Genomic DNA, 10,812 nt, shown 5'->3' on the forward strand with positions numbered 1-10,812 from the left:
TAGATAAACGTTTTTTTATTTACTATATAATTACTATACTTTTTATTTACCATACATATAATTGTTACTATAACTTTTATTAATATTACAAATAAAAATACCAATTAAAATTTATAAAAAAACAAAAAATAACATTAATATTAATAATCAAGTATCTAACATAAAGTATTAATAAAAAACTTTCGATTAAAAATTATAATCAAACAAAACATAAAAAATCAGATAAAGTTAAACAAAAGATACTTGTAAAAATAAAAAATGTAAAAATAAAATGTTAAATAAAAACACTTAATATTTATAATAGATATAAATATAATCTTGACTCTTGACACTAAAATGTCCCAAAACCTTCACGGTTTAAACAGAATCTGGAAAAAAGAAATTGTGATAAGTATAAGTGGTTTCGAAAAATAAGTATTATATTTATTTGTACCCACCACTGTCTGATGACTCGGCTGGGATAAGGACAGCAAAGTCCGGATCGTTGTCATTTTCATTCGATGTAGATGTCTCCTCATTAGGCACTTGTGCAGCTTCTTCCATTCTTAACGAGTCGATGTTCGATTCATCAGTGTCCCGTTGAATATTCGATTCAACATTTTGCTCAATGTTTTGTTCGATGTCCAATTCTTCTTCTGAATTGAGAACCTCATCCATTGCATGAGTTTCTTTTTCTGTAGTACATGTATGCGCTGAAAAATGTTTATATTATAAATATGTCGGTACAAAAACATCTCAATAAAAAAGTTGTAACTGTAATAGTCGCATTTTGAAACAAAATTGCTTACAATCTTTTAAGGAAGATATAAATTTAGCTAAAATATTTCTAGTTTTTTCCACCAATTTGTCCGCCTCTGCTGGTGGAATTTGTTTTTCAACCGTTAAATAATGATAGTATATAGCTAAAGAAAAGAAGAGTACTTAATAGTATATTATCAAAGAGAATTAGAAAATAAAATGTTATTGTATTGTTAGGCAAAGAATAAAATTTACTCTTAAACAATCAGCCCTTTACTTTTTTTACAATAATATTGAAATTTCAATGTTTTATTAAAGTTACAATCGGTATTATACAAAGTATCCATATTTATCTGTGGAAATAATTTTAATTCTCTTGAATATTAATTAGAAATTGGTGTTTTCAAATGTTTGCTCCATTACAATTTGTCAAAAATAAAAGATACACTGAATGTTTTTTAATTTTGTTGGAGACATTCGTTTTAGAACAAAGGGCCTCGTCAACACAACTAAAGCTGCAACTCAACTCAATTCAACTCTAACTTTTGCAAAAAATAAAACGTAGGTACATATTACAAATGTTTACTAATTTTATTGTGTATTTTGCAATATTTTGTAAATTACATGAGAAATTTTAATTGTTTGTTAAAATTGTTATTGGTCTTCAAATAACATGTCTTATGTTACCCTTAAACAATGACATGTTATTTTGAAGACTAATAGCGACTTTAACAAACAAAATTTCTAAATAAATTGTAAAATAATGCAAAATATGCAACAATAAAATTAGAAAACTTTGTTTTCATTTATTTGAGTTGCAGCCTTTGCTCTAAAACAAATGTTTCCAGCAAAAATGTTTAGACCAGTGTTTTCTTCTATTATCGCAAATATAATTAGATACATATATTTAAAAGCATTAATATAGTTTCTAATGTTAAAGAGAATTAAATTTATCTTCGTAGATATAAATATGATTACTTTGTACACCACCGGTTGCAATTTCAGCAAAAAATTAAAATCTCAATATCGTTGTGGTTGTAAAAAATGTTAAGGGTTGACTGTTTTATGATATATTTTATTCGTCGTCTAATAATAAGAAAAGCGATTATACAAAGAAAAACAATAATAAAAGAGAAAGAAATCATTGATGAGATAATACGAAATTACATATTACACATGATTACCTTTAATCGCTAAAATTTTGTTGCAATCTAAGGCATTTTCCGGCTTTTTAGAATTTCTATTTCGGTTACTTCCTTTGCCTGTTACAGTGCTGTTTAAAAGCGTCTCCAAAGAAAACAGACAAATCGCGATTTGCCGAACAAAAATTGCAGGCCTTCTGCAATCGCAAGCAGCTGCAACATATGCAGTTTTGGGCAAGTATTCGCCATATCCAAGATGAATCTGCAAGATTTAATTGTTATATTACATTCGTAGATATGACATATAAAGAAAATATTGTAATAAAAAACTTGGGCAGATTTCCAAAGGTTATTATTGCGGGGAGCAATAACAAAAGTTAAAATTGTTTAGATAACAATCTTTTATAAATATTAGTTTGCTTCATTATGTAAAATTCTGTGGTACTGTTTGCAAAACTATCCAATCAGTTGATGTTTTTTTTAATCTATATTTTTAATTAATAATTTATTTTTACATTGAAAATTTAAATTTAACTTATTAAAATTTTTTCAATAATTTGCGTAACATATATCTGAAAAAGACTATTGTAATTTATTATTGTATATTACATAAAAATGGTCAAAACAAATACTATAGTTATAAATAAAAATTCAATTTATAATAACGCAAACTTAAAGACATTTTTTCATATCTGTTTAATTACTATTTGATGTTGTTAAATATATAAATATTTATTAAAAAGAAAATTAAAAAATAATTTTTTACATGGAAGTTACGAATGACTAAATGTACAATAATAAATATATGAAATAAATTTTAAAAAGTGTTTTCCCACGCGAATGTTATAAATTTTAGAAAATATTCAGGAAATTTGGAAAACTTGAAGATAAGTACAGATATCCCTCTACTTGTGACTATCTCAATTTATAAATTTTCGGATTTATGTACAACCGGTATGCTATTGACTAAAAATAAACAAGTAGATTAATTATAATTAATCTAACAAAACACTCGTTAATCAATGATTTAAATTAAATATTATTTTTATAATATTAAATGTTATATTAAGTTTTATTTTTAAGAAAAAAATCTTATTTTTTAATCACTTGGTGAAATTAATCTGTGTTTAAGCTAAATATTAATTTTATAATAATAATTAAATGTATTAAAAATAATTTAGAAAAACATTTTGTTTCGTTATTTTCTAAATAGATCTGTAATCGTTTTTAGTTATAATTATTTTGCTTAAATAAAGTTTCATTTATCATATAAACTACATAAAATATAAATGCTATTCATTCAACTTACAAATAAATTCGATTTACAAACAAAGTATTACGAACGTAATCCTGTTGTAAGTAGAAAAATATCTGTAAATTAATCTTGCAAACATTGAAATCACTTACGCTTTTATTATCAGGCGTTATATAACCAACTGCCGGATGTTTATTTAACACTGTTAGGTTGTTTCCTGTAACCACATTTAAATTGTTGCCTTCATTGAAATCTGTAAAAAAGTGATCAATTACATAATAATAATTGTATTATTATTTCATATTATACAATATAGCTGCTATGTTGTGTATATTAAACATATATATATCTATATATACGAACTTTGGATTTCTTTTCCTTTTAAGATTGCAGCTTCCTGCAATTCAATATTCAATCGACGTAATGTTTGTACTTCTTTCTGTAATGCCGCAATAGTTACTTCCATATCTTTTTGTTTAACAATCCATTCCTCCTTTTCCGCAATTATTTTTTCTTTTCTCTGGAGACTGTCTTTTAAAAAATCACATTGGGCTTTATATGCGTTTATAGTATGTTTTAAATCTTCTATTTCAATATTGGAAGTCGGCGAGCTGCTGTTGCGGCAAGTGCTATGTTCCTATTTAATAATGTGTTTGTCATAATTCCATAAATCACTTTATATCAAGTTTATAAAAATTTGTGTCAAATTTTCATACCTGGTATTCTTCAACAGACTGTGCATTAATTGCACACAAAGCCTGACGTTCTTTTAATTGCTTTAGCCTATGTTGTTTTATATGTTCTAAATTTTCACCTTTCCTCTATAAAAAAAACATAATAAATTCACTGTAGAGTCATTAGCCTTGTTCGTTTTGTCTGTCCTGGGTCTACTCGGAGCAAACCCAAGCAGATCAACGCACTCTAATTGATTCCGATGACGCCAACCTATTAAAGTATGCATTGGTCTGCTTGGGTTTGCTCCGAGTAGACCCAGAATAGACAAAACGAACAAGGCTATTGTTTCTTAGTATATTAACGTACCTTAGCAGACTTTGGTGAGTTTTCAATATCAGTGCTAAAGCTGTCAGATGGTGACAGTAGATGTTGTGACGGTGGGACATTCATCCTTTTTCCTGCCACCATTGCTTCCAATTCGCTCTTGGTATCTACAAATAATGATAATAAATTAATAATAAAAATATTTAACAATAAATTTATATAAAAAATCTGTTGCATTAAATGTTTTTTTAAAGGAATTTTTTAAGGAAATTTTTGATAATCTGGTACAATAAAAAATTTAAATATATAAGACAATATAATTTTTTTACTTACTTGCAGTACGTAGAACGTGACCTACGACGATATCTCCATTGTGCTTAATTTTATACAATTGTCGCGGATTAAGTGGATTTTGTGAATTGAATCTTTTAATATCTTTCACCGGCACAACTTTCCGAAACTCGTGGACATTTTTTGTTGGCGGAATCCGCACGTACGCATACATGTTTCGGCCCACGCAATGTGGACGGTCAACACACACACGTCGCGTGAACACGAAAATGCCGGTTTGGGCAGAAATCGAACACGAGAAATCGCTCAGATTTAAACGACGCGAGAATCGATTAATGCTGTGCAGGCAAGAGAACCGAACGCGAATACACAGCTCAAGAAATGATATCAGGACTAAGGACGTCGAAATTACCGAGCACGCGAAAGCAGAGAAAATCACATTCGCCAGGCACCGAGAATCGAGAACGATATTGCCTGCCGGCTACCAATACCGTGCGCCCAATCATTGACTGCACGTCACGTGCAGCCGGGACGCACGTGTTCGTAGTTCGTACCGAAAACGAAAGCCATAAGGTACAATTGGTCTGTTCTTTTTCGCTGCACTGCTGCACTGGTGTAACAAGTTAGAATGAGAAAAAATATATTTGTCTCACTTTAACTTGTTGCACCAGTGCATCAGTGCAGCTAAAAAGAACAGGTCTAATATCATGACGCCACGAGGCGGCCGTTGATATTTATACCTGTTGCTGACTCAGGTTATATTGTGTAATACGTAATTTATAATACGTAACTACGTGATTTACGTCTTGTGCAGTGCATTCGCGGAAAGAAGTCACATATTTCTGTGACTTTCGAATATTTGCGTTTGAAGTATGTGACATTCAGATTTTGAAAGACTGCATTGCTAACCTGTATGTACATCTTCCATTAAAATTATACGCAGTCATTGGAAGCAGATAGCAGAGATCATTTTACGGTATTCAAGGTAAGATTTTTTATCATTTTAATAAGTATCAACGTTATTGTATATATGTACATAACTTTACAATAGGTCTGACGAAATGTTGCTCGCGAGTAATTCTTTCTCTCTTTCATTCGAATAAGGTAGAAGAAAGAGAAAAAGAGGAAAGCTCGTGAGCAACACACTTTATCAATCCTGCTTTACAATAAAAATCAACTTGTTTTGCATAGTGAGGCCTTTGCACATATGTAACAAATATATGCTTTTGCACTTTTTATAGAGGCTTTATTTCTTTATGTTTTATTTCAAGCGAATAAATAAACCTAATCAATCTCTTTCATATGCCATAAACATGCATTATTTTTTCACTTTACTTGAACGTAACAATGTGTTGAAATGTATGCAAATTAATTCAAAACATTTGTAGTCTTTTATAGTTTTGTCATAAAATTAATTAATATTTTTATCTGTGTTTTTGTTGTAAAATTGATGTAGTAAAATACTGTTGTATATTGCTAATTTTGTTTGTTGCATTGAATTGCAGTGAATATTGAAACACTGAATACAACATGGAAAGAAAAAGATACAAACTATGGTTACAAAGAAACTTCAACAAGGACATGGTATCGAAAGCTACATATAAGAAATGGAAACAGAAATACGACGCAATGTTACGTCGTGTAGATGAACGCACAGGTTTAATATTATTTCAACTTATTTCAATTTTATTATAATAAGTAATGAACTTCTAACTTTTGGGCACTTGTTTATTATCACCTTTTCTTTATCGCGTTCTTCATAAATACCTTTTATCTGCTGTATGATGACTTTTTATTCCAAGACATTACAATGTTTTTTGTGTTTGTTGATCAAGTTATTATTTTTTTAAGTAAAAAGAAAATTTGTATAATATTATATATGAAAATATATATAGGACAGTATGACATTCTCAATTTGGGAACAAGGAAATATTTATTATTAGAGCCAATGCTGGATAAGAATCAAACTTAGTGACAATATCTAGTATTCAAACAAGGATATATAGAAATACCTATGTTGGTCTGCAGAAAATCTATGGTGGTTCTTAGTGCCTATTAATTATTTGTGTGAATTTATATACGAAACATAGCTCACGCGAACTGAGCGCCGCATATTTGTTGGTCTTAAAACACTGTCCTTACATAAAGCTGGAACGTAATGTCACAAAATAAATTGACAAGCAATTTAATATTTTTGATGCTAACTAGCATCTATATTCCTCCTCTCCTCGAAAAACTGTAAAGAAAGTTTATTGAGAAAAATAATACTTTAGCCAGGATTTTAGTATTCAATTCTATGCTGTGCCTTGACAATAAAATTTATTTTTTCATATTAATATATGAAGTTAGTATCATAGTTTTGTTCACAAACTCTAAATACTATGACAAGAATTTATTAATTTTACTTTACTACAGTATATTTTCACGTGTATCATATAAAGTACATAAATTAAAAAATTGTAATACTTTGGGCTGTAATTATAAATATTTTTGTAATAATAAATATTTTCCAGGTGCAAAATGTGATACTGTCTTGTATTATCATAAAATAAAAAAAGGAGGTTTATGAGCAGTTATTTTTATCATATTTAAATTGTTATTGTAGCCGACTAATTAATTTTTGTAATATTTTTTATGCGGTACCTTAAAGAGCTATTTTTCATTTTTATAAAGCATTTTTATTTGCGTACAATTTTTTTACCGGGTTGTAAAAGTTTTATTGCAAAATTTAATTTTAAAAAAATCAAAATTATGTTCTAGGAAAAAATTATAAAAAAATTACATATATAAGTACAAGTTCAAAAAAAGAATTTTGCAATAACTTGTTTAAAGAAATTGTTTAAACAAATAATTTATAACAATTTGCTTAAACAAATTAATTTTGCAAATCTGATTCAAAATCAGTCACTTCAAAAACTCCTTAAAATATATACAGTTTATGTGAGCACTAGCCCAGTTCTTTGTGTACACTACAGGATTTACCTTAAAAAGTTTCCTTCTTAAAACTCTTACAGTTCGGCGAAAAAAATAAACGTAAATAAAGAAGAACGCTATATAAAAATAAAAGATAACTCTTTAAGATACTGCAGAGAAAATATTGAAGAGATTAATTAGTCAGCTATAGTAACGGTTAATATTGCAAAAATCAATTGTAACAAAAAATAGATTTTTTTATAATTATTGCGAAAAAAAGATTAGAAGAAAGATTTCAGACAAATCAAAAATACTTTATTTTGGATTTTACATGAAATAAATTTCAATCAATTTAGAACGATGTTTATCGTAATCATGTTTTTGTGAATTTTGGAGATCTACAAATTTATTTAAAATTTAATGAAATATATACGTTTTGATTTGTTAAACCATAGCTGTTTACTCCGAATTAATTACGCAATTAGTTATTATTATAAATTAATATCATTATATCATTAATTTTGAAACAAAAATATTTCTTGTTTAATTTGATGTATTGCAATGAAATATATATCTTTATTTTAGTAATTTTTCAATATCTTTTGTGTGTCATATTAATGGCTTTTCAAGAGTATAATAATACATATCTTGTGTTCCTCGTAGGGATTACTGATTGTGAACCATCGTGTTCGAATCAGCTTTGTAACGCTGGAATATTTGAACAAGAAGTCATTGGCAGTGCTGGTGTTAGTCACGAAAATACAATACCACAATCTGCACAATGTGTGCAAGAGAATATCTCATTTGAAGATCAAAAATGGGTACATGCATCTTACGAAGAAATGGCATTTGATGAAAATACGTCGGATGCAGGAAGTGTCACTGGGAGTGTTGATGACATTGAAGAAGAAAATGAAGATGATTTAGACGTGCGAAATGAAGAATTTCATACACGCACAGGTAGTGCAATAATGTTTCCGGCGGCGGGTTTAAGTGTAGATGATGTTGTCTCGATGGTAGCTGGGCACTGTTTGCGATATCGTGCGTCAAATGAAGCGCGCAAATCTATAATGGAACTTCTTCATATATGTGCTGGACCAGCTTTTCGTAATATTAATATATCAAATCATAGATTCGCGAAGCAAATCAACCCACCGGATAATATAATAACTTATCATTATTATTGCACTAATTGTTACAGCAAATTATATTCTACAACAAAGAAACATTTTGAGGCGAATCAAATATTGTGCGAGTTTTGCAATCATAAACACAATATAAGTTTGTCAAGCACAAATATGTTTTTATCTATAGATTTACGGTACCAATTAGATTTACTTATGCAGGATAAAAATGTTCGGAATGCTTTGATTGAAAAAATTAATGCTCGGCGCGTTACACAAGAAAGTAGAGATATTAGTGATATAAGCGACGGGGAATTATATCGTAAAATGATTATGGACTATCCCACTTCTTTAACATGTAATATTAATACTGATGGAGCGCCATTATTTCATAAGTCAAAACGAAGTTTTTGGCCTCTTCAACTCATTTTCAATGATTTACCACCAACAATGCGCTTTAAATATGTATTGATGGTAGGTATCATGATTGTTGAACATGAGCCGACTCCTCGACTTATGAATACATACATTACGGAGTTCATTAAACAAATTAATCGATTACGTAAAGACGGTGTCGATCTTGGCATAACGGTTGATAATGTTTGTATCTCATATGCGCCGACTGTTTTATGTTGTTCAATGGATTCTGTAGCTCGACCAGTAGTCCAAAATAGAATACAATATAATGGATATTTTGGGTGTAGCTACTGTTATCATCCTGGGCTATATATTTCTGCTATGCGTTATCCTTTCAAGTACCAAGAATCCGAGTTAAGAACTCATAAAACTCATTTATATGATGTGCAAGTATCGGCTAAAACTGGATTACAAAGTCGAGGAGTGAAGGGAGCTTCGGTACTTGCATCATTATCAAATTTTGATATGGTGTGGGGTTTTCCGCTTGATTGCATGCATACAGTCATTTTAGGCGTAACAAAACACATATGGGACTTATTTATAAAAATTCTAAGTCGCGATGCAAGGAAAATCATTAACGAAAGATTATGTAGAATTCAACCTCCTCGCGATTTGCGGAAGTTGCCGCAATCAATGACTAATTATAGTAATTTTAAAGCAAAAGATTGGAAGTCATGGTTGTTATATTACTCTATACCTGTTTGTATGGATTTAGTGCCAAAGAAAAATCTCGAACATTACGTACTATTTGTCAAAAGCGTGTATATTTTACAAAAGACCTCAATCTCGCATTCTGAACTGGATCAGTGCGAAGTAGATCTCTTGAAGTTTGTAGCAGATTTTGAAAATTTGTATGGAACGATTGCAATGCGATATAATGTTCATTCTATTCTTCATTGCGTTCAATCTGTTAGAAAATCAGGACCTCTTTGGGCGACATCGGTTTTCCCGTATGAAAGTAACATTTTTGTTTTGAAGCAACTAGTCAACGGGCCAAAGGGAGTAGAGCAACAAATGGCCAAAAAATCATTGCAAGTTATGTCATATCGAGTAGGCGTAGCTACTAATTCTTTACCGAATAATGTAAAAATTTATTGTGATAAACTATTTTGTGGCAATCGGTCAACTGTAAACGTAGAAGTTACAGAGGGTGTAACTTTTTTTGGATCGGGCAAATATTTTGCAGATGTATACACAGCTGGAGGCGTAAAATATGAGAAATGTGTGTATAATAACCAATTATACCAAACTAAAAATTACACGCGGTCCAAAAGATGGAATAATAGTATTATTCAGCTAAAATCAAAGAAAATTGCACAAATTTTAGAAATAATCAGTTTTCCCGATACTGGATGTTATTTCAATGTCAGTGAATTGCTTTTAGAGAAGGTAATTCTTGGAGAAATTGAAATACCACATATGTGGAAGATAAGATCGCTAACAACAAGTAATCAATTTTTAGTGTCAATAGTCGAGGTTGCTTCAAAGATGGTTCTAGTAGACATTGGAGAACAAATGTATGTTTGTTCAATGCCTAATGTATTCGAGGCTGATTAATTAAAACTTTTTATTTTTTTAAATTATCTTAAATCAATAATTTTATGTAAAATTGATAATGTTATTTATTGTAAGAATGTGTATTATAATACTTAATATTATTTTAAAAAACACTATGTCTTATATGACTTTACATGCTTTGGTTACTCGGAGTAGGTAAAAATACAATTCTCATCGAGGTCACGCTGTACGCTAAAAAACGAAAGATAATATAATTTATTTTATTGTCAACTTAATTGTACATATAATTGTATATATAATTGCAATAAAAATATTTTAATATAATTTTTGTAAATAAAACGTTTTATTTTAATGTAACAATATCCATTATTTAGTATTTAAAAAAAAGTGTTTTACATTAGTCTGTTTATCCCAA

The 10,812-nt window shown here is 29.4% G+C and overlaps 2 protein-coding genes across 3 annotated transcripts; one reads left to right on the top strand and one right to left on the bottom strand.

Moving 5' to 3' along the window:
- Positions 1-194: 194 nt before the first annotated feature.
- LOC118648447 lies at positions 195-5,002 on the bottom strand. Of its 2 annotated transcripts, XM_036294763.1 has the most exons (9): positions 4,468-5,002; positions 4,177-4,301; positions 3,852-3,956; positions 3,499-3,772; positions 3,288-3,388; positions 1,923-2,142; positions 789-902; positions 438-692; positions 195-368 (listed from the first exon to the last, which is right to left on the bottom strand). In XM_036294763.1, exons 1-9 carry the CDS (start codon positions 4,637-4,639, stop codon positions 358-360), a joined length of 1,377 nt encoding a protein of 458 aa, XP_036150656.1. In that variant the 5' UTR covers positions 4,640-5,002; the 3' UTR covers positions 195-357. The 2 variants fall into 2 exon arrangements, with proteins under 2 accessions (XP_036150656.1, XP_036150657.1); XM_036294764.1 differs by lacking the exon at positions 789-902.
- Positions 5,003-5,135: 133 nt separating this feature from the next.
- LOC118648445 lies at positions 5,136-10,731 on the top strand. Its single transcript, XM_036294758.1, has 3 exons — positions 5,136-5,410; positions 5,931-6,082; positions 8,002-10,731. The coding sequence occupies exons 2-3, from the start codon at positions 5,956-5,958 to the stop codon at positions 10,434-10,436; spliced, it is 2,562 nt and encodes an 853-aa protein (XP_036150651.1). The 5' UTR covers positions 5,136-5,410; positions 5,931-5,955; the 3' UTR covers positions 10,437-10,731.
- The last annotated feature ends 81 nt before the right edge of the window (positions 10,732-10,812 follow it).

The sequence above is a fragment of the Monomorium pharaonis genome, unplaced genomic scaffold (assembly GCF_013373865.1).
Source record: "Monomorium pharaonis isolate MP-MQ-018 unplaced genomic scaffold, ASM1337386v2 scaffold_439, whole genome shotgun sequence".
NCBI lineage: Eukaryota > Metazoa > Arthropoda > Insecta > Hymenoptera > Formicidae > Monomorium > Monomorium pharaonis.

Excerpts from the sequence above, each read along its gene's own strand:
- LOC118648447 (XM_036294763.1), bottom strand. The coding sequence starts at position 4,639 with ATGTATGCGTACGTGCGGATTCCGCCAACAAAAAATGTCCACGAGTTT. Across the intron at positions 3,773-3,851 it reads AGTCTGTTGAAGAATACCAG|GAACATAGCACTTGCCGCAA; the intron begins GTATGAAAATTT and ends ATTATTAAATAG. Across the intron at positions 2,143-3,287 it reads TAACGCCTGATAATAAAAGC|ATTCATCTTGGATATGGCGA; the intron begins GTAAGTGATTTC and ends TAAATCTTGCAG.
- LOC118648445 (XM_036294758.1), top strand. The coding sequence starts at position 5,956 with ATGGAAAGAAAAAGATACAAACTATGGTTACAAAGAAACTTCAACAAG. Across the intron at positions 6,083-8,001 it reads TCGTGTAGATGAACGCACAG|GGATTACTGATTGTGAACCA; the intron begins GTTTAATATTAT and ends TGTTCCTCGTAG.